Source organism: Miscanthus floridulus, chromosome 8, assembly GCF_019320115.1.
Source record: "Miscanthus floridulus cultivar M001 chromosome 8, ASM1932011v1, whole genome shotgun sequence".
Taxonomy (NCBI): domain Eukaryota; kingdom Viridiplantae; phylum Streptophyta; class Magnoliopsida; order Poales; family Poaceae; genus Miscanthus; species Miscanthus floridulus.
In genome coordinates this window covers 220,879,568-220,903,019 of record NC_089587.1, presented here as the reverse complement: position 1 = coordinate 220,903,019, position 23,452 = coordinate 220,879,568, and the positions used below count along the sequence as shown (strand labels likewise).

Genomic DNA, 23,452 nt, shown 5'->3' with positions numbered 1-23,452 from the left:
AAACTCATGTGTTTTTTTAAACCCAATCTATCATAACGAACAAATCATATTAGTCCTTAATATCCCTTGCTCACCCTTCTTGGTACATATTTTACTTCCACTCCTTGTATATAGAAAAATAAATAGAGAATATTATTATTTAGTTGTTTTAGAAATCAAAAGTAAAAGCTATAAGAAAAAAATAAAAGAAAAATAATTGATGACCTTAATGCTCCTATAGACGTAGCTGCCGTAGGTACGTTCTCCTGTCCGGAATTCTGGAAATGAGTTCCAAACTTCCAACTTGCACAATAGCTTGTGGGCTATAGCCCATGTGCATGTATGCCTAGGCCTGCAGAGAGCCACAACAAACAACCAACGCAGATTAGTCCCACCTCGCTGAGAGAACCACCTTGGGTTTGGGTTGGCAAAACCCAGTGAATTTGTACCCGTTGCCATCTCTAGATGGAGGCCGCATAATTCGGGCGCTAACCACTCACGACAAACACTCGGATATCCCGTAGATTTTTTTCTTTGTTTTGGGACAAGAACATATTCGGCCCATTGGCTAAAACAAGATTTTTTATTTCTTTTTTTTTAATATTTATCAAATTATTAAAAATTGCAAGATTGTACTACTACCGCCAATAGAACCGGTGGAAAGTACCTACCGCCGGTTTAATCGACGAAATTTCTTTTTTACTGTTTATCTTAAAAAATTATAACTTTTATATATGAATTCGGATGAAGATAATATTTATATGCAAGTTTTGTATAGAAAAATATATCTACAACTTTGTAATTTAGGACTTTCAATTTAAGATCGTCTTAATACCTAAAAATTGATATAATATTCAGATGTCTATCTGTAGATCCTGAATATTAAACTGATTATCTAGGTATCAAGATGGTTTCAAACGAGAATATTGTAAACTGGCTAGCCCTTATATAGCATCTTTTAAAAAACAATTATTACTTTGTCATACAATCATATATGAAGATAAAAAATTTATATAAGACTTGTATTAAATTAAACAATGAAATATACAAACTTATAGTTCACAATATTTTCGTTCGAAACCAACCAGAATAATCGATATAACTTTTTTACTTTATATGTATTAAAACGACCTCAAATGAAAAGGTCATAGACTATAAAAGTGTAGATATATATTTTTTACAGCTTTTATATATATATTTTATATTCATCTAAGTTTATAAATTTTATATTCATCCAAGTTATGTAAAAGTCATGATTTTTTTAAAAAAATAAGTTGACAATAAGAAGGAGATTCTGCCAATTTCCACCAGTTCAATTGGCTGCAGGAGTGTAGTTTTGATTTTTTTTGTTCGGACAAATATTTATAAAAAATCGAATTTAAAAAATATAGAAATTAAAAAAATTCTGGAAATAACTCCTTGCAGGCCTAATTCTGCCCAACAGCTACGGGACCAACAGACATAGGCAGTGAAGCGAGATTCTGGGGTTAGAAGCCGTTCGGCCCATGTAACAACCCTAAAAATCCCAAACACCAAAAATACCAACCACAATTTTTTTTTAAAAAATAAACCCATGCATGGTGAGTGTACATGATAGGAAAAACCTATGTAGATGCACAAGTAGATCCCAAAGTTAGCATGGTTGAGCAGATGCATTATAATTTACTTGTGATTTGCATCTTTTTGATTTTATGTATTGTTAATAAAATCAATTGACCCTTGTTAATAAAACTTGACGCTTGTGTGTTGCCAGCCCTTGGCTTCGACCCCCAAGACCCTAGATGACCTCTAGTGGACCCCACTAGGGAGTATAGGAGCCCATGGTACAGAATAGAGAATAGAAAAGAGGGAAGAAAAGTGATGGAAAAAGGAAAAGGGAAAGGAGCCCAGCGGCGGAACCAGCCCAGCCAGCCGGCCCAGTCGCCCCCGCGAGGCCGAATCGGCCCATGACCGCAACCGGCCCAGCTCGCCTGTGCCCCGCCCCCTTCCCTCTCGCCCTGTGCCGCTGACCGGCGGGCCCCTCCTGTCATCCCCTACCCCCGCGCGTCTCCTCTGCTTTTGGCAAAGCAGAGCGCCGGGCCAGCCGCCCACTCGCCCCAGCCGTTCCTGCCCCTAGCACCGTACGCGACTGGATGAAAGCCACGTCCGCGATCCGCTACGCCCCGATCCGTCCCCAGCTGGCACCCACCTGCTGTGACGCGAGCGCCATGTCCAGCGCCTCTCTGCCGCGCCCTGCCACCGCCGTATGCCCCACTTTACCGGCCGCCACACGAAAATGGGAGCACCAAGGCACCCCCACAGTCCCGCAAGACCCAAAACCCTAACCTAAGCCCCGCGATCACCCTACACGTGTCCCCCGCACTGTCCCCCGCCGTCCGCCGCCCGCCATGGGTGAGCTCGGGCAATAAAAACCCCTCTCCGGTGCCCTAGCCCTCTCCCATCCAACCCGCCGCCACCTGTGGCCTCACCAACCACACGTCGAGACCAAGAGGAAGGGAGAAGAAGGGAAGGGAAGGAGAAGAAGGAGGAGCACCGTCCGCCGGAGCCGTTCGCCGCCGCGGAGCCGCTGCCGGAGCCGGAGACGCCGCCCCGATCGGCTACATTGGCGTAGCTGCTCGTCACGGCACTGCACCGCCTCGTCACAGCGTCTCCTTGCTACCGCACCGCTAGCCTACGCCCTCAAGCCCGACGGTGAGCCCTGCCCCCTTCTTGCCCCGTCGCCGGCATGCCCGCCATGGCCGCCACCGTGTTCTCCCCACTTGGGAGGGGCAAAGGTGCCTACTTTCGATGTCACGTGGCACCGCACACCCACCAACACGTCGAACGGCCGCTATGCAGCGACGCCGAGCCACCTGGGCTCGGAAACGCCTGCGCCGGCACACTTCACGAGCACGCGCTCGCCGCGGCCACACCCCGCCGCGGTGAAGCCCCGTTCCGGCGGATCCGGAGCGGCAGAGTTTGAGACAACGCCGTGTATGGACTCGCCCTGTCGAGTAGAGTGCAAATCCTCCACCTTTTTGGCCGTAGAGAGCCTGTATGCCGTAGCCCTTGTTCGCCTCGCCGGCGTCTAGTCGTGTACGAAGAAAGCGTAGAACCCCCTCTCCGGTGCCCTAGCCCTCTCCCATCCAACCCGCCGCCACCTGTGGCCTCACCAACCACACGTCGAGACCAAGAGGAAGGGAGAAGAAGGGAAGGGAAGGAGAAGAAGGAGGAGCACCGTCCGCCGGAGCCGTTCGCCGCCGCGGAGCCGCTGCCGGAGCCGGAGATGCCGCCCCGATCGGCTACATTGGCGTAGCTGCTCGTCACGGCACTGCACCGCCTCGTCACAGCGTCTCCTTGCTACCGCACCGCTAGCCTACGCCCTCAAGCCCGACGGTGAGCCCTGCCCCCTTCTTGCCCCGTCGCCGGCATGCCCGCCATGGCCGCCACCGTGTTCTCCCCACTTGGGAGGGGCAAAGGTGCCTACTTTCGATGTCACGTGGCACCGCACACCCACCAACACATCGAACGGCCGCTACGCAGCGACGCCGAGCCACCTGGGCTCGGAAACGCCTGCGCCGGCACACTTCACGAGCACGCGCTCGCCGCGGCCATACCCAGCCGCGGTGAAGCCCCGTTCCGGCGGATCCGGAGCGGCAGAGTTTGAGACAACTCCGTGGATGGACTCGCCCTGTCGAGTAGAGTGCAAAGCCTCCTTGTCCGCCTCGCCGGCGCGGCCGTCCGCGGAGCGCCGCCGTGTCGAAGACGTTCCCGCCGACTCCGTCCACCTAGCGTGTAGAGGAGGGTCCTTTGAGCTTGTCCATGACCTAGCGAACCCCGCCGTCTAGTCGGATGAGAAGAAAGCGCCCGCCTTGAGACCGCACGGTCGCCGGAGCCCCGCCGTGTGCCTTCGCCGCGTTGCGGACCCCGTCGTGCCAATTCGTCGTCTCCGTCGAGCCCTTCGGCTCTCTAGTGACCCCAATTGAAGTAAAATTTCCAATTTTGGCTCCGGTTGAGGCCGCAGCCGCCTCGCCGTCGTCCGCCGCCGCCGCCGAGCCGCCGCCACCGTGGCCGGCCTTGCCTGAGCCGCTAGCGCTGCCCCTATACTCATGGTCGCACTCGCCGTGGAACGGTGAAGCTGATAGAGCTTCACCGAAGCCTGGCGACGTCCCGTAGCAGCCCGCCGTCGCAGTCCGCCGCGACGCCAACGCCGGCCGCCCGGAGCTCCAAGGTCCCGCCTTTAGCCCCTCGGTACCCTCTCCGTGGCCCCACGGATCCCTAGCGCCCCTTAGTTGTCCCGCTGAGCTTCTGAAGCGCGCGGACGCGCGAGCTCGCCGCCGGCGAGAGCGCCGCCGCGGGAGGAAGAGAAGAGGGGGAGAAGGAGCAGCAGCCGCGTGGTGGACTCGTTCCACCATGAGCCCGTTAGAGAGGAGGATGAGGTGAGCTTGGTCCACCATGAGCCGGGTCTGCGGTCCACTGGACCTTTGCCTGTAGGTGCGCCGTGAGCCGCACCAGGCCAGTGATCGCCACGTGGCCTCGCCTGAATGCGACACGTGTCCGGGCCGGGCCCGGCACAGACCGGCCCATAACACGGCCCGTTGAAGCCCAGTCCGAGCCCCGGTCAACGATGACTGACGACCTGACCCCACCTGTCATAGACTGCCGCCGCCGTGCCCAATCAGAAGAAGCCACGTGTCAGCCACGTTGGGTTCTGACATCTTGCTGGATGTGGGGTGTGGGACTGGAATACTTCTCTGTGTTCTGTGCTGGTGCTGGTGCAAAGCGAGTAAGCTATGGGAATGTTTTGCGGCAACAGCTGCTCATTTTAGAAGCATAGTGTTTGCTTGGAGCACTTTGGTAGTTATTGACTTTTGGTTGCTTAAATAATTGTAAAACGAATTTGACATCGCATTCTGTATCAGTTGAAGGAACATAGTGTATAGCCTACAATGTGATAGGCTATAGTGTATAGCTGTCAACATTCCAAATTCCGTTGTACAGCCTACAATGTGCTAGGATCCAAATGTAGTTTCATTACATTAGCAGCTTAATTCAATTGTATGTTCTAACTGAAAGCACTAAAAGTTTATATTTTGTTTGTGCTATCAGAAAGGTAGAAACAGTTTTAGTGTATTTGTTCTGGTCCTTTTTAGCATACATTAGTTATGTTTTTCTGTTTGTCCTGATTATAGTGGCAGGAATCTGGGGTAACTGAAAATATTGATAAGAGTTGCGGGAGTTGTATCTAGCAATGATTTGTTTTCACTAACATATTAATTCTGCACATTAGCATTGATTTTGTCCCCCTCCCTCTTTGTGTACTCTTTCAGGTGTATGCTATTGAAGCTAGTGAAATCGCTGTCCAGGTAATATGTCACTTCTGAATATATTCTCTAATGTCAACTTGTATGCTTTATTTCTTTTTCTCTATTGTGGATGTCTGTAATTTATGTTTATACTGTTCTCATTGTGCTATCCAATTTGGTTAGTTATCCAATCTGTGTACATAGTTTCAGTTGACAAATACATGTTTGGAAAGTTACATACTTGGTAGTAGCATTTAGTTAAATCTGTCAAGAGGTCCTTGAATGATCATTTAACAGTTCATACAATCAGGCATGTATATGGGAGTTGAAGAGCATGAGTATGAATAACATATTGATCACTACATATAGTATGACACCTTTTGGAGGTAGTTTTCTGCATCTGATATTGTATCTGCTTGGTGTTAAGTTGTTTGTCGTTAATATGTCTAAATGGCCCAATTGTAAGATGGTTGTTCTAGAAATGTAATATTATTTCCATATTAAAAAAAAGATTGAATTCTTATGCAGCATGTGTTTAGACTATAGTAAGTCCATAGAGAAGGTAGAAATATGCATTAGTTTTGCACAGCCAAACACCAAAATGAGATCATTTAGTGACTTGGGATTTCTTCTACTGTTTTGTTTTATTCAGATGGAAGACCAAATTCAACAACCGACGACATTTTCAAATGTTGCCCATGAGTTTGTTTTCAAGAATACTACAAGTTCGGTTTTCTTCGTCTTGGCCACTTTGGAGCAGTCGTACATGACACAAATTCTGAGTTATCTGAAGGATAAAGTTGGTGCTAGTGCCCAGCTGGCAGATGATTTTATACACAAGAGCAAGGTATCAACAGGTTTTGTCATCAGGGAGAGCGACACTTCGTACCAGATCTTGACAACAGCCCACGTAGTTTGAATTTTTTTACTCAAATGGAGTGGATCTCAGTTTGAAACAGTTGAACCGCTGGTTTCAAGTGTCAGTTGTCTGTCAGCATTACGAGCAGAATGTGGCCGTCGAACTTCCACAGCTGTACAGTGATCCTACTGTTGATCTCAGACACTACAGTCCAGGGACTATTGAAAGGTTTGACTCAAGAAAAGATCTTATGCTATTGAGGGTCAGTAAGAGGTCCTTATATTCTGATAACAACCAGACTGTCTGTGAAATGGCACACCGCTCAGTTCCTTTGTGTCGTTACATCCCTGCACCTCCCAGTGATTGTATTCTGCTTGCTTGGCCTCCGTGCCGCAGGGACAGCCCTCTGGTTGGTCGTGTCGTTTCAACTTCCAGGGTGTATGGCCAGATCACACAGGATCTGACAAAGGGTTATACTATGGATTTGTTTGAGGTGGATATTACAGGAGATGAGGGATGTTCTGGGGCTCCCGTTCTGAACCAGACTGGGCAACTACTCTGTGTCTACCATGGTCGACTGAATTCACTTGGGTATGGCATTGCCGCGGCCGAGGTTCGACAGTTCTGTGGCTTTTAGTGTCCCCGGTGGAAGGGTTTCTGTTTGCAGACAGTTATATTTTGTCAAAGATGTATGAAAGATTATCTGGAATGTTGCTCTGAATTTGTGACTGATGTGCTGTGTTCTCAAGAAAAACAAAAGTGCTGCTATCTTGTTTCACCAGCTACCTAAATGTTTTTTGTTTTTGTACGATTCCTTACATTGAATAGACAATTACCTGTTGGATGTGGCATGTGGTGGCAATGGCCGACAAGCAGCCAAGCAGGCCTGCTCGGTGGCAGCAGGTGCTGTACATGGATACACGAAGTCATGCAACCAGCCGCGTGTCCCTGACTCCCTGCTATGTGCCAATGTGGTGCAGCACCTTGCTGTACAGGGATACATGAAGTCATGCAACCAAGCCGCGTGTTGCTGACTCCCTGCTATGTGTCAATGTGGTGTTCGCGTTACATTTTCTTTTCGTAATCTGATATTCGACTATTCGGCATTGCGCACGTCGACAGAATCACAGAGCTACTGATCGGCTTGCAACGATTGTTGCTGCCGCAATCTCGACTCCATCGAGGCGAACAGGTCCCTGATTCTTGCTACCCTGCCGAGGACCCCCTCGACGGCGACGTCCACCGCGTCCTTAACGAGTTGACAGTCTCCAGCTTCGACGACCTGCGGTCGGCGTACAGCTCACTCGGGATAAGCGTGATCACCTTCTCCGTTCTCACGCACCCGCTCCACCGTGGCTGCAGGGTCGCCTGGGGGCACGGCCTTATGGATACATTAATCACATGTTTTAATCTAAATTTTCTGACATGATCTTTTGAACTAATGGAGTTTTGGGGGAAAAAAGCGAGAGAGAGCATAAATCTTTCTATACAAATTATTAATTCTGTCATAATCTTTCTAATGAGCTATAGTATGGAATAGAGATGGATCTCTTAAGTGCAAACATCATAACTTACTGTTATTTCTGTGAGCATCCCTGTATAGTGTCAACATATATTAGTAAATAATTGTTCTTGTTGCGTTTTGTCAGCCATACCGTATGGTCAAAGATCTCCGGACAAACTATGAAGTATCTGACCCGGATTCGGTTCTAGAAGGAGATCTAGATGATTTCATCTTGAACTATTTGTCTTCGTCACTGGATGAAGCTGATGTAGGTACCTGAACAAAGAATCACGATCACCATTTTTCATGAGCTATCTGCCAAATCACTTGGCTTTGAAACAAACCAACTGAGACACTGCTGAAGCGCTAGCAACTGGAGGTGCTGCTCCAGTCTTTTTCTTTGGCAGTGAATACAACCCGAGCCCCAATGATGAAAATTTAAGGTATGGGATAGTAGTAGGTTGCAAGTGCAAAAATCAGAATCAGTTGCGCAGGATAGAGTTATAGTGTAACAGACCAGGCAATATAGTGAAAATATTTGCTTGATAGTCGAGATGCGGTTACTTTTTCTGTATTGCCTTTGTGATGGATGTATAAACAGTCATCTCTCGTCAATCTAGCTCTTCTTTTACTGTAGTGACAGTGTTGCACCCAAGTAAGCTGAGGTGGTCTACAATAATTGATTATTTTCTCCAATTCGTTGTTACATTGTTTGCTTGTTTTGCTTTTTCCTAAATTTTTGCTGGGAGATTAAAAAAGAATTACCACTATTGAAGTAATGTCAAACTGTCTGATACTACTAGATTATATTTTGGGCGGAAACTGTCAGACAATTTGACTTGAAAGTTTAGTTGTCGTGGTTAGTGACTCAGGTGGACCTCATGTTTCATTGAGACATCATTGGCAGTAACGGATTGTAAAAAATTGTAATGGTAATGGTAAATAAGAATTTGGCCCTTTTTATCCAGTTTGTGAAATTTCATGGTGACCATTTTTTTTATTCTCATTCAACAGCTCAACAATCCACACCCATCCATCCGCATGCACGCACACCACTAACCCTATAGGGAAAATTAAGGAATACTCAATGTTTCGGTCTCCAACATTCATATAAGTGAATATGATTGTTCAAAAAAACGCACAGTCGTAGCACTAAGACCACACACCTCACCATATTAGTGATACTGATGCAGATGTTCGACACATTACTCAAGGAAAATATTTTTTTAGAAGGGCGGCAAGAGCTTTGCCAATTTTTATTAGACGGAGAAAAAGAAAAAGGCAGAGAGTACAAAGGGTACAAAAAAGACGACTAAACTACTGAACCGACTACTACTACTATTATGACAACGACTACTACTACTCATACAGCAAGAAATACTACTCAAGGAAAATATTCAAGCTTCTATCTTGTTCATACTTCTCCATCCAAACTTGATGAATAAGAACCCCATCACCGTTGTCTCCAGCATGCCACATCTACCCTTTAGTGGAGTTCTCTCTTTCTATTTAGACAGCAGCGACGTTAGGGGTGAATGGGCCATACTTTAAAACCTTTAGGGGACTACAACAGGGTGATCCCTTGCCACCATTAATGTTCAACATGGCTGCTGATGCACTGGACCACATATTAACTAGAGAAAATTTCTTGGTTGCCACTGAAAATTATAACCATCCATTCATTGCCATTGAAAAAATGATCTTCCCTTCATTGCCATTAATTTATGCTTTTCTTTTCCTTGGCTGCCATTCCATCAATTTCATGCGTAACGACGTTTGGAGGAGCTTTGCTGTGCTCTGGATCAAGTGTGCGTGGTATGATGGATCATGGATGGGATGGGGGTTGAGTGCCTGGGCAGCCGCAGCGGTGGCGCAGCACTTCTGGAGAGGGCGGCCGTCGGCAGGCACGCCGCAGCGCCGCCGCCAAGTCAGACCACGACCTGCACGGCTGCACGCGACCACGTAGGGGCGGCTCTGCACGCATGGGGCCGCGCTGGATCACGTCCATGCGCTCTGCGAGCTCGGGTACTGACTCCAGGATGGCTATGGCATGCGGCGGGACCTCGTCGAGGGCCACCGCCTCCTGGTCACCGCGCTCGCGGCGCTGGCTGCCTAGCTCTCGCCGCCGCCACGGTCGTCGTCGACGTCGAAGGACTCCTGCTCCTGCCGGACTTCGGGTGGAGCGTCCTCGGAAGCTGCTTCTTCCTTCTAGGCCCAAGATCCAAAAGCTGATCGACTCGCTTTGATGGAGAGACGGCCGGCGACCGGAGAACGCGGAGATGAGGAAGCTCGCGGCATGCATCGTGGCGCATCTCGCCGTCGACCTCCACCTGCCCCAGTTCCTGGTGCCATCAAGTGCGTATCCTACCTTCTGCAGGACGAGACCACCACTACTACAGAAGTTAACTGTAGGGGCGGCTCTAGAGCCTCTGTAGGGGCGGCTGCGCCAGCCACCCTTCTCAGGGTGTTCCTATAGAGGGTGCCTCTGTAGGGGCGATTTCTTGACCGCCCCTGCAGTGTCCTCTGTAGGGGCGGCTGGTGTTTTCAGTTGCCCCTACAGTGCCCTCTGTAGGGGTGGCTAGTAATATCAGCCGCACCTGTAGTGGACTTAGGTAAGGGCGGCTGCATCACCAGCCGTCCCTGCTGTGTGTATTTGTAAGGGCGGTTCAATCAAGAATCGTCCCTACAGTGGATTTTCCAGCAAAAAATAAATAAATAATTTAAATTCAAATTTGATCACACATATATATATAATTTAAATTTGAATCTAACTACCACAAATATACATATATACATCCATAAACACAAATATGCATATTTCAGTTAAATAGCTGCCATACAAAACACTCTTAGTACACCATATCTGCCATAAAAAAATAGTTCAATGGTCAACAAATCTTAAGCTACACTCTAAAGGCCTCGCAAAATAACATGGACCCAAGTTACAATGCTATAGTTCATGCAGCTAACATATAGGAAATAAATAGAAGTTTAGTAATTACTTCATACAAGCCCTTAGACAGCAATATACAGTTGCTACTACACATCCATTCATCTCCGTACCCTACAGTCGAAACAAGAAAAAATATAACAATTTATGAGAAATCTTGTTAAATATGTAGTGAAACAATATAGCTGGTTGCTTGTCCAACATCGCTAAATTGAAAGAATGACCAGAGAGCACTACAAGCAGGGATGACCACACAGGATGACAATAAAGCTGATAAAAGCAAGAGCTAACCCGCTATATCTATAAAACCAGGAATTTAGTAACTAAAGAAAATCTGATTATTTACTTCCGTTCATGAATAAACCATCAGTCAAAGAACAAAGCAACCTGATACTATATTAGGGTTCATTTATACTGTACAAAATAAATGAACACTACAATCATCTCCAAATTCATTCGGCCTGTTCGCTGGTTGGTTTCTGGGCTGATTTGGGCTGGCTGGTGCTGGTTTATTGTGAGAGAGAAACACTGTTGGCAGGCTGATTTGGGCTGGCTGAAACCAACAAGCGAACAGGCTGATTGTTTTGGCAATCGGATCACACTCTTAAGAAAATTCTTACACTTCCTTCATCCCTAAGTGACAACTATCTTTAGATCCAAAAAATAATTTTCAAAGAAACCAAATAAGACATGGAAATCATACGGTCAATATTAAAAGGCAGGCAAGAAGAAGGTAACCAAGCATGAAACTTCCTACATCAGAAAGTTGTTCATTGTAAATAACAGCTTGGCACTAGTTATCTTCTAGTAGGATCAGTATCAAGAACACAAGCAAGCATTAGCACTGATACACAAGCAAGCATTAAAAGGCAGGCAAAAATCAAAAGGAGCTTTCTGTACAAATAAGATAGTTCTCACACAACATTAGCACTGATACAAAACTTAAGTGGGAGCACTTTCAGTTATCCTTCACAAAGTTTTAGTTTCACAAATCATAAGTAAGAGGATTAAAAGTGACTAATCTGTTCTATCTACATGTCTTCTCCTGTTGCTAATGTTATCTTGAAATTATTTACACCTAGAATCATGGAAATCCAAGTATTTACAACCTAAATCTAGAGCACAGTACACCTAGAATCATGGAAGATCTCTTATAGAACGCCATCTGTCTAACTGAACTGACAAGGTCAAGACTCTTAGAAAATAGCATTAATGCAGTCTGCACCAGCAGTCTACATAGGGCAAGTTCAAGAAGCAAAGTGACTTATTGAGAACACATAGGACAAGGGACCTTAGAAACAAGCAATCACCTGAATTCCTATGTTATACATCATCCTTACAGTACTAAATTCTGATATTCGCCTCCCTCCTCCAATTTCAAAATCAAGGGCCGTGCTGCAATAGAGCAGTCAAAAAATTGTAACAGAAGGTTACAAACTCATAAAAGAATGCATGTTATACAGCCAGAAACAAGGGATTTCAAAACTTTAGCTACCTTCCAACTCTACCAGCGATGCGTGCATGAGATTTGGAGGAGAAGCGATGCGTGTAATGAGCAGATGCACCAAAAAAATTAGTTCCAAACTGAGGAGAAAAAGAAAAGGTAATTAATAATTGAACACCACCAAACGAGAAGCATCAATGTTGGCCTGACATAAGAGGAGAAAATATATAAAAACAGGTAGCTGTTGAAGGAAGAAGGCATTGCAGATTTACAACCGAAGTACACAAAATCAATTCAAATGTGTGGACACTATGGCCCTGTTTGGCAGAGCTCCAACTGTTTCATTAATGCCTGGGTTGGCTTCTAAGTGAGAACCTTTACTTCTCCAGTTGCAGTACTTTTTTCATCCTTCTTTTGCCATCCAACAGAAATACTTGATTCATCACCAAGGACAAGCTGTATCTGGAAGTTGGTGAAAAGAGAAAACAACAGACACAAGTGGTAAAGAACATCAGCTTTACCTGCACAAAAAATACAGACACAAGTGGCAAATTCGCTTCACAGTATAATTAGGCATAATTCAACACATATTTTTCCTCTGACTATGCCAGTAGGTTCCTTTCCAGTTCAACAGAATCATAAATAAAAGAAGATAAGGATCCCAGCATCAATCCAACAGCGCCACAAATCAATCTTAATCTGACTACGAGAATCGCAATCCTGACTACGAGATCACATCTCTATCAATCGGATTGGCACGCAATGCAACGCCATGAAGAAAACACCAAGTAGTACCCAAGTAACAAGTGAGGAGAGCAGTGATCCACACCTGGTGGTGGTGGTGGTAGTAGGCGCGGTGGGATTGGGAACGGCGCCCGAAGAAGGCGAGGCGGCAGACGCCCCGGGCGAGCGCGCTGTCGTAGTTGGCGCAGTGGCTCGGGTCGGAGAGCGTCTCGTAGACCTCCTGCACCTCGATGAAGCGGCGGGTGTTCTCCGCCGCGGCCCCCGGCGGGGACACGTCCGGGTGGTACTTGAGTGCCAGCCGCCTGTAGACGGCCCGGACCTCGTGGGAGGAGGGGAGGCGCCTGTAGAGGAGGGGGCCGGCCGCCGGTGGGAGGAGGGGAGGCGCCGGCCGCATGCGGAGAGGATGGGAGGGAGTGAGCTGGGAGGGAGGGGAGGGGTGGGGTTGTGCGTCGCGAGGGAGGGGAGGGGCGGGCGGGTGATTTTAGGGGCGGGTTATTTTTCTTTCTTCGCCGAGTGTTGTGAGTGTACACTCGGTAAACTTGTTTTTTTACCGAGTGTTTTTCTTGTGACACTCGGTAAACCCTCTGTTTGCTGAGTGTTTTTGTTTGTCGAGTGTACACTCGGTCATTAGTGTCTGTGGCTCCATCGTAGACAGTCATTTCTCCACCAACATCTTTTCAACTAGAGCCTTCACTTGGCGCTCAAGATTAGACTCTCGGTCTCTGCCATGTTTCTTGTACATGTGCCTCTCCTCTACGAATCCGTGTTTCCAGGACATCCTCTTCCCTAGCCCCCTGGTGCGTCCTGTGTGCTCGGGGTTTCCCAAGGCAACGGTAAGCTCGTCCCTCTCTCTGGAAGGGTTGAATGCGCCCTTCTCATTGTCTTCAGCAAGTTTCAGTATCTTTGATACTACCTCTCTGGTCTCCGGCTTAGCAAACTTGAGGCTACTACCGGATGAATCCACACTCCTCACGTATATCCACCGTTTGAGGCGTGGATTCAACTTCGGCACTTCCGTATTCCCGGCAGCTTCGGCCTCTGCGTCCATCTTCCTAAAGACCTCTTGCTTGCCAGCGTAGCCACTGGGGCCTAGACGAGGGTAGTGTTGGTTCTTCTTCGCCTGCTCGCTGTTACGGGCACTGAGGGCCAATGATGCCTCTGAAGTCTTCTCAGCCACGAGCTCTTCCCATTGACTAGGAGTTATGTTGCCATACTCATGAAAAGGAGTTAACTTCTGTTGGATAAAGTTCTTGTTTAGATCCAACCGCCAACGTCGGAAGCTCTGCCCCATTATCTTAAAAGCATTTTCTTGTACCAACTCGTGAAAATGTAGAACATGACACCCACAGCCCTTTAAATTCCACTTATCCATGGGGCGTCGAGGTCGGAGAGGATGGTGAGGATGGGGCGGGGGCAGCCGCACGACGAACCCTAGCCGTGCGCTATGGGAGCAGATGGACGGGCCGCGCCGAGGAGCGCTCCCAAACCCTAGCAGGCCCGACAAGGACGGAGGTCGAGGTCCAAAATTTGAGACCCAAATTGATTTCAACATAAAAAGTGATGAATACCAAAGTTGTTCAACTCATAAATATCTACATCTTTTATTTTGGTCATTTTTTCATTTGACAAATTCTTAGCACACATTGTTCACTAATCTTACACATGTCTCATATAGTTTATAAAACCTTATGAGAGATGTGTCACATTTGTGAACAATGTCATTACCACTTTGTCATATGAAGAAATGACCAATACAAAAGTTGTAGATCTTGATGAGTTATTCAGCTTTGGTATTTATTACTTTTTCAGCTGAAATCATTTGGGGTACCAAAATCTTGTCTGAAGTTGCATTTTTTTTTAAATTCAAAATTTAAATTGCTCAAAATTTTTATATGTATATATTGACAAAACCAACAAAATAAATTGATAAAGAATGATTTTAGAAAATTTTAGAAAAAAATCATCAGATTTGGAGTTAGTATGAGAAAGAAAAACTAGTTACAAAGTTGACCCACAGATTAAAAAAAGAAATCACACTGTTCACTATAATCATGTAAGGATCATCTAGAACAGTGTGATTTCTCTTTTTAATCTGTGAATAAACTTTGTAACTAGTTGTTCTCCCTCATACTAACTCCAAATGTGATGGTTTTTTTTCCTAAAAATTTCTACAATCATGCTTCAGCATTTAAGTTTGATCAAACTTGGATGTGACAATGTTTTACACATTTTAAAATTTGAAATTTGATAAGTTCAAACCAAATTTTAAAACCCTAAATGATTTCAGATGTAAAAGTGATGAATACAAAAGTTGTTCAACTCATCAAGATCTACAACTTTTATTTTGGTTATCTTGTCATTTGACTAAATTTGAACCTTTCAAATTTTGAAATTTGAAAAAAGACAAGTTAAAACCATAATTTGGACCCCCAAATCATTTCAACTGAAAAAGTAATGAATACCAAAGTTGAATAACTCATGGAGATCTACAACTTTTATTTTGGTAATTTCATAATTTGATAAATTCTTAGTACACATTGTTCACACAAACATACGTGAATGTAGTCTCAAACACACACACACATAAATGTAGTTTCAAACACACATACATGAATGTAGTCTCACATACATGAATGTAGTCTCACACACACATACATGAATGTAGTCTCACACACACATACATAAATGTAGTCTCACACACACATACATGAATGTAGTCTTACGAACACTGACACTTACATAAACTAGCTAGCACACCGACTCACCTCTCTGTAATCATTGTCGAGGAACACTTTCCTACCACTTGTGCCCTTCCCAGCTAGCCTTCCCTTATGACGAGAATCGAGATTACCAATCCCTCTTTGTACTTTTAGCCACTCTTGGCAGCACTCGACGACTTCTTCGGAATCGTAACCCTCTATCATGGAGCCCTCTGGGTGTGTTCGGTTATGCACGTATCGGCTTAGACATGAGGCACAACAGATCATCAAAACTGTAGTCCGACCAGCCGTACTTAGCCTTTAGGATGAGTAGCTCAAGCATAAAATGTAGCAGTGTGAAGTATGTCGGACAGCCCTTCTCAACATCATACACAGTCTTCTTCGATGCTTTTGTCACTCTCTCAAGATTTTCTAGACCTCTCTTGTTTTTTTCTAATATTTCTGGTCCAAAGGCCCCAAGCATTTCGTCCAAGTTGTCACCGTCATCTGCATCCCCCTCACATGCTTCGCCATCATTGCTGGCACCACCAACATCATCACCACCTTGTTCATTGCCAAAGCCACCACCTTGTTGATTGCTATAGTCACGATCCATTTGTTGCTCAAGATCGTCTGTGAATCGGGACAAGTATGCTTGGGTTTCAGCTTTATCAGCTAGATCATCGTCGCTGTCATCAACAACCATTGTTTCACCATGATGAATCCACACTGTGTAGTCCGGAACAAATCCTCTCCTAATCAGATGTTCTTTGATGGTACTCACATCTCGAAATGCAATAAGGTTCTTGCAATCTTTGCAGGGACAAATAATCATGTCACTATTCTCTTTCAACGTCGCTGCATGCTTCTCTGTGGCTTTGATGAATTTGTCCACCTCATCACAGAAAAGAGCATCGTGTCTTAACGAACCATACATCCAAGAGTTCCTGTAGTCCATCTTATAGAAACAAAACAACCAAAGAAAGAATATTACTCGAGAATAATTGTATATACCTGAGACACGCACCATGGTAGTAGAGGATAGTTAATTAATTGACTATTAATGCATAAATATTTTAAAATATAAATTAATTGGTTCAAATAAACAATTTCAAAAAAAAAACAATTAGCAACATTTAATATTTCATCCACTACCTTTCATGCAAACTCCATTCCAATTTCATGGTAGAGGATAATTAATTAATGGCCTATTTATCCATAACTAATTAAAAACACACATTATATAAAGGAATTAAAATAAATATTAAATGATAATTAGTAGCCATGGTAGAGGATATTTTACACATTAGCAACAATTAAAATCTTACACATTCACCTACATGCAAACCCTAGTCACATAAAGAAAAAATTGAAAAAAAACAAAATCCTAGATTTAGATCTAGATATAGGGTTTCATGACACATGCACCAACTTCACTAATACTACACTAAAATCAACAAAGATGTACTAACAAAGGATGCAATCTTACTTCCCTACCTAATTTACCCTAGTATAGTAAAAATTAGGGTCCAATTTCACTCATAACTAGCTCAAGCTCCATGGAAGAGAGAGAAAATCAAAAATCAAATTACTCACTAACCAACAACTTAAACTTCAAATAAAGAGTTGGAGAAGCATTTTCTTACCTTTTAGAGCCTCTCCACCAAAGGATTTGAGATCAAAACCTCCCCCTTAGTAGAGCAATTTTTAGGAGTAGCCTAAGGCCTCCCAACCTTTTTTGTGTAGAAGAGTGTGTCCCGAGGTGGAAGAAGGCGGTGGCTGCTATTTATTCGTGCGCCATCAGTAGGGGTGGCTGGTGATTCAGCCGCCCCTATAGTCGAATAGCAAGGGCGGCTGGTGGCAGCCGCCCCTACAAATGGGCACTGCAGGGCAGCTGGTGATTGAGTCGCCCCTACAGATCAGCCCCAACTGTAGGGGCGGCTCAGGTTACTAGCCGCCCCTACAGTGCCATCTGTAGGGCGGCTGGGCTGCTGGGGCCCGAGGACACCCACTGTAGGGGCGCCCCCCAACCCTAGCCGCCCCTACAGTAAAAATGCCCCCGTTCCTAGTGTGAGAATCTGACATAGTGCATGCTGGCGTACAGCGACCAACAAGGGCTCACCCAGGGCCGGCTCTATAGATTTCAAGACCCTTGGACAATAAGAAGACAACGACACTCTGACGCCCTAGTTGATCCCAAGGAACTCGCTCATGGAGAGCAAATTGCAGAACCCTCCTCCCTGCACGTCCAACTAATCTGCCTCCGCGTCGAACTCCCAGCACATGCCACCGACACCAAGCCCGTGCAGGGAATCCACGACGCCGCACGGCCCGTCGACCTGCACGGACCCCTGGTCGCTCAGGCCCTGCTAGGCCGGGCTGCGGCCGCCCACGTCGAAGACACCAGCGTCCGGACCCAGCACCACCAGGCTAGTTCCATAGTCCATGTCCAGCCAGTCGGCAAACATGACCTTCGGGAGCACGGGTGCGTGCGGTCGCACCGCGGCGCCCGCGCTCGCAGGCTCGTTGACGGTGAGGCAGCTGGAGTCGTCGGCCAAGGACGACTCCACCGCCGGCTCGGACGAGTCGGAGTTCGCCGGCCGGCTGATGACGATGGACCCCTGGCCGTTCTCGCTGGGGTCCGGGCTCCCGTGCACATCGAAATGGGCGGGTGTCGCCGGGTTCGCCGCGCCCTGCTTTCCCTGCGCGTCGCCCTCGACGCGCTTCTTGAGGTACGAGTTCTAGTAGTTCTTCACCTCGTTGTCGGTCCAGCCTGGCATGCCGTGCAATCTGAGACCACCTGAGGCACAAGAATTTTCCAGTGTCAGAGAGTCGGTCATAAAAAAAGTTACGTTAATTACTGACAAAAACTACAGCTCGATGAAACTTCTTGTGTGTCGGCGGGCACGTTTTTGGCATCTCCATCACCGGCGTTTACTCGTGTAGCTTTCTATTACCTTGCTTTCCTATTGTCCAAGGGCCTTGAAATCTATAGAGACGGCCCTGGGTGAGCCCTTGTTGGTCGCTGTACGCCAGCATGGTCTCAACCTGCAGAAGGTAGGATACGCACTGGATGGCACAAGGGAACTGGGGCAGGTGGAGGTCGCCGACGAGATGCGCCAAGATGCGTGCCGTGAGCTTCCTCATCTCCTCGTTCTCCGGTCACCGGTCGTCTCTCCATCAAAGCGAGTCGATGAGCTTCTGGATCTTGGGCCTGGAAGGAAGAAGCAGCTTCCGGGGACGCTCCACCCGAAGTCCGGCAGGAGCAGGAGTCCTACGACGCCGACGGCGACCGTGGCAGCGGCGAGAGCCAGCGCCGCGAGCGCGGTGACCAAGAGGCGGTGGCCCTCGACGAGGTCCCGCCGCACGCCATAGCCATCCTAGAGTCAGTACCCGAGCTCGCAGAGCGCATGGACATGACCCAGCGTGGCCCCACGCGTGCAGAGCCGCACCTGCGTGGCCGCGTGCAGCCATGCAGGTCGCGGTTTGACTTGGCGGCGGCGCTGCGGCGTGCCTGCCGACGGCCGCCCTCTCTAGAAGTGCTGCGCCACCGCTGCGGCTGCCCAGGCACTCAACCTCCATCCCATCCATGATCCATCATGCCACGCACACTTGATCCGAGAGGCACAACAAAGCTCCTCCAAACGTCGTTATGCATGAAATTGACGGAATGGCAGCCAAGGGAAAGGAAAGCATAAATCAATGGCAATGAAGGAAAGATCATTTTTCAATGACAATGAAGGGATGGTTATAATTTTCAGTGGCAACCAAGGAATTTTTTCTATTAATTAAAGCAAACAAGAAGTGGTTCATCAAGGGGTCCTACCTCATTTGTCCCCAGGGAGTTTCACTCAATTGGAGTATATTGATGACACGGTTATTATGACAGGATGATGAATTGCTTCAAATGGATGTCAGGCTTCAAAATCAGTTGTCATAAGAGTGAAGCCATCATATATGAAGAGGTCCGGATTGCAAACATTATAAAGTGCTCAAGGGGTTATCTCCCCATGAAATATCTCGGGATCCCCTAAGTAACAGGGACATGGGTGTATCCCAAGATAATTGAGAAAATGAAAAGGAAGCTGCAGCCGTGAAAAGGAAAGAATGTGACCTCAGGGGGTAGACTGAATGACTGATCCAGACGAATACTTCTCTTAGTAGGATCCCTAAATATATTGGGCTGCATTCGGCGGGTGGAAAATTCAGCCGGAATTTACTGTTCATGGCTAAAATTCACTGTTCACACCCTCGTAAATTTCTCCAGATTTCTCTAAATTTCTCCCAGCGAACAGGCCCATTATGGGCATGTATCATCTATATACGTGGGCACACATCAACCAATGGATACTATTAGATCCAAATTGTTTTGGAGGGGGGGACATGATTCAAATATCACACGGTCAAATTTTAGAATATATGTAGGCCCGAGGATTTGGAGGTCTGGGAACATCAACACAAGAATAAAGAATTTTTAACGAAGTCTTACTGCTAAAATGGATTTGGAGATTATACAATGGAGATGAGAATGACATGTGCTGCCAGCTGCTCAGTGCCAAATACATGAAAAACAAATGCCTCTCGAACTGTAACATAACAGCAAGGGAGGCTCACAATTCTAGTTAGGCATCAAAAAAGTGAAAGTAAATTCAAATGAGATCTTGGGAAATGTAGCTAACGTTCTGTTCTTGGAGGACACATGGATAGGAGTCTAGGAGATATACCCCTGAAGCTACCATATCAAAAACGTTTCTCGGTCTGTAGCAATCCTGGTTGCACTGTTCAGGATTGCTGGGAGGAGGAGGATTGGGGGTGAGAATTCCAACGAACCTTAACTTCACTATATCAGATGACAGGTAAAGGATTTCCAAGACAAAGTTGTTTGGAAGTTGGAGAAGAAAGGGATGTACACTACTAGGTCTATGTATGGACTCATGGTGTCTCCTTATATTTTTGTCCTAATAATGATACAAAGCAGCAAATCCAACTCAAGTCGCAAATGTAAATAAATCGTATACATTAAACACAACCCTAACAAGATCCGCGGATTTAAGTAGTGGGCATATTGGAGTGGTTTGTTAGTTGTGTTGCTGCCAATCTATCCAAAGTCTAAGACCTTTTGAATGATTAGCAGAACTTCTATTTTGATGGCGTTTTTCCAAATTACAGTGTTTTTGTGGTGGTTCAAGCGTCCCATGATTCCAGGAACTGTACTCTAATTCACCCCAATTCACGTGTATTAAGATGGATAAAATTGGGTGGATTGAAGTGCGGTCAAACAGACCCCGAAGAAGTTGTACTCTTCTAGGAGATGACACCTGTGATGTCCGGTGTGAGATGTGCACTGATGCACATGAAGGGCATTCCAGATATACAAATTGTTGTATTTTTTTAGAAAAGAGAATATATTAATATCCCAGCTTCTGCATCGATCAATGCATATGGCCGTTCCTTATTACAAACCAGAAAGAAACGGTCCAGGGTATCTCAAAAACAAAGTTTTGCGCCATAAAGTTAAAAAAAAGGACTTAAAACCAGTACTAGAAAGCAATTCTATTACTAAAGCTCCAGCCGTGTTTAGCAAACACTTCCATCGCGGCTGTCTCAATGGTCTTACAACCCATCTTCATCAAATGGCGATCCTCCTCCTCCTTCTGTAACAGGGACCAGGTTCCCCTGAAGATAGCCTGCAAGTAAGATGGTGCTATAGCCTTGTTAAAAACTACATCATTTCTGGTTAACCAAATCGCCCAACAAAATGCATTTGCACCCACAATGATATGAGATTTCAGTTTCCTATTTATCCCTTCCAACCAGCTTGTAAATATATTGTGTACACCAGTTGGTAGTGATAAATTAAAGAAAACACGAACAATTCTCCAACTAAACTTAGCAAAATGACAGTAAAAAAATAGGTGTTGAATAGACTCGTTCGAGGAACAAAAACAAAATTTCCTATCTCCTTGCCACTGTTGTCGTGCTAAATTATCTTTGGTTAGAATTACTCCCTTGTACAAGTACCACATGAAGACTTTGATTTTGAGAGGTAGTTTTAGTTTCCATATGAATGTGTTATAAGGTATAGCTTGTGTTCCTAATAGAGCTCTATACATCGATTTGACATAAAACAACCCATTCTGATGTAGCCCCTACACAAAGCGGTCCCTCTGATTTGTTAGTTGTACATTTGCCACCATATCCACTACATTGTGCCATGCTTGCAAGTTAACACCTATCAGAGATCTCCTGAAGGCTACATTTAATGGTATCGTAGATATCACTAATCTTACAGACACATTTTTTTCTTCTCACAATGTTATAAAGTGCAGGAAAGAGTGATTTCAGTGGGCGTGATCTTATCCACGAGTCCTCCTAAAATCGCACTTGAGACCCATCACCTAGATCAAACTTACCTAATGAGAGAAACTCTGTCTTGATCTTCATAAGGCCAACCCAAAATTGAGAATCCCCGGGCATGTTTTGAGCCTGCGTCAAATTTTTAATCCTTAGGTATTTATTTCTAAGCAATTGCTGCCAAACCCAGTCTCCATTTACTAATTTAAACAACCATTTGCTAAGGAGACACTTATTGTGAGTTTCTAGATTTAGGCCTCCTAGCCCTCCTTGGTCTTTCGGTGTGCAAACTACCTCTCACTTAGTCAATCTATATATTTTTTTCTTATGTTCATCACTCTGCCAAAAAAACTGTGATCTATAGTAATCCAATTTCTTCAAAACCCCTCTCAAAAAAAGATAACATGAACATAGGAAGACTACTCAAAACAGAGTTGATTAGAACAAGCCTTCCTCCTAATGACAGCATCTTGCCCCTCCAACAATTGAGTCTTTTTTTAAATCTTTCTTTCGCATGTTTCCGGTCCTTATTCAAAAGTTTTCTATGGTGCATAGGAATTACTAGGTATCTAAACGGGAAAGATCCTACATTGCACCCAAAAATGTGTGTATATTCAAGTTGATTGGCTTTGGCCGGCCCGTAGTAGAACAATTCACTTTTATAGAAGTTGATCTTGAGTCCTAATAATTGTTCAAAAGCACAAAGCAGGAGCATCATGTTTTTGGCCCTCTCCAGATCATTGTCCATAAAGATAATAGTATCATCCGCATACTGGAGGACCGAAAGTCCCTCATCTATCAAATGTGGAACAACCCCTTTGATTTGTTCCGCCTCTTTAGCTCTTGTAATAAGGACAACCAACATGTCTACCACTATATTAAACAAGATCGGGGATAGTGGGTCCCCTTGACGCACTCCTTTTCTTGTTTGAAAATAGTGGCCTACATTGTCGTTAACCTTCACTGCAACACTCCCTCTAGAAATAACTTTTGAAATCCAGTCACACAAAGTTGGTGAGAATCCTTTCATTCGAAGAACTTGCTGTATGAAGGGCCACTTTAGTTTATCATAAGCTTTTTTAAAGTCTAGTTTTAAAATGATAGCATCTTGTTTTTTCCTATGTAACTCATGAATTGTTTAATGCAAAGTCACAACTCCTTCCATTATATAGCGACCCGGTATGAAAGCCATTTGAGAAGGCCCTATCAATTTATCTGCCACTTTCAATAATCTATTATTTAGTACTTTTGTAAAAATCTTAAAGCTTACATTTAAGAGGCATATTGGTCTATATTGCTGTATCTGGACTGCATCAGTAACCTTTGGTAATAAAGTAAGTATCCCAAAATTTAGACTATGAATAGGCAGTCCCCCGATATGGAATGCAAGAAACAAGCTCATCAAATCTGGCTTCACAATATCCCAAAAGAATTGATAGAATTCAGCGGGAAAGCCATCTGGACTGGGTGCCTTATTGTGTTCCATATCGAAGATTGCCATTTTAACTTCCTCCTCACTGAATGGGGCCGTCAATACTTGATTCTCCTCCTCCGACACTTGAGGTATATCATATCTCAAAGTCTCGTCCATTGAGAAAGAATTTTGTGTATGAGGTCCAAACAGTCCTTTATTT

At 45.5% G+C, this 23,452-nt stretch overlaps 1 protein-coding gene and 1 long non-coding RNA gene across 2 annotated transcripts; one reads left to right on the top strand and one right to left on the bottom strand.

The window, feature by feature from the left end:
* Positions 1-3,120: 3,120 nt before the first annotated feature.
* On the top strand, positions 3,121-6,174 carry LOC136475043 (uncharacterized). The gene is made up of 3 exons (XR_010763077.1): positions 3,121-3,354; positions 5,289-5,324; positions 5,917-6,174. It is a non-coding gene; the product is annotated as an uncharacterized lncRNA (long non-coding RNA).
* A 4,384-nt stretch (positions 6,175-10,558) lies between these two features.
* On the bottom strand, positions 10,559-13,159 carry LOC136470683 (chaperone protein dnaJ 13-like). Its single transcript, XM_066468438.1, has 5 exons — positions 12,851-13,159; positions 12,397-12,483; positions 12,073-12,161; positions 11,888-11,972; positions 10,559-10,691 (listed from the first exon to the last, which is right to left on the bottom strand). Exons 1-5 carry the CDS (start codon positions 13,157-13,159, stop codon positions 10,626-10,628), a joined length of 636 nt encoding a protein of 211 aa, XP_066324535.1. The 3' UTR covers positions 10,559-10,625.
* Positions 13,160-23,452: the final 10,293 nt, after the last annotated feature.

Excerpts from the sequence above, each read along its gene's own strand:
- LOC136470683 (XM_066468438.1), bottom strand. The coding sequence starts at position 13,159 with ATGCGGCCGGCGCCTCCCCTCCTCCCACCGGCGGCCGGCCCCCTCCTC. Across the intron at positions 12,162-12,396 it reads CTGCAACTGGAGAAGTAAAG|TTTGGAACTAATTTTTTTGG; the intron begins GTTCTCACTTAG and ends TTTTCTCCTCAG. Across the intron at positions 10,692-11,887 it reads TGTATAACATAGGAATTCAG|GGTACGGAGATGAATGGATG; the intron begins GTGATTGCTTGT and ends TTTCGACTGTAG.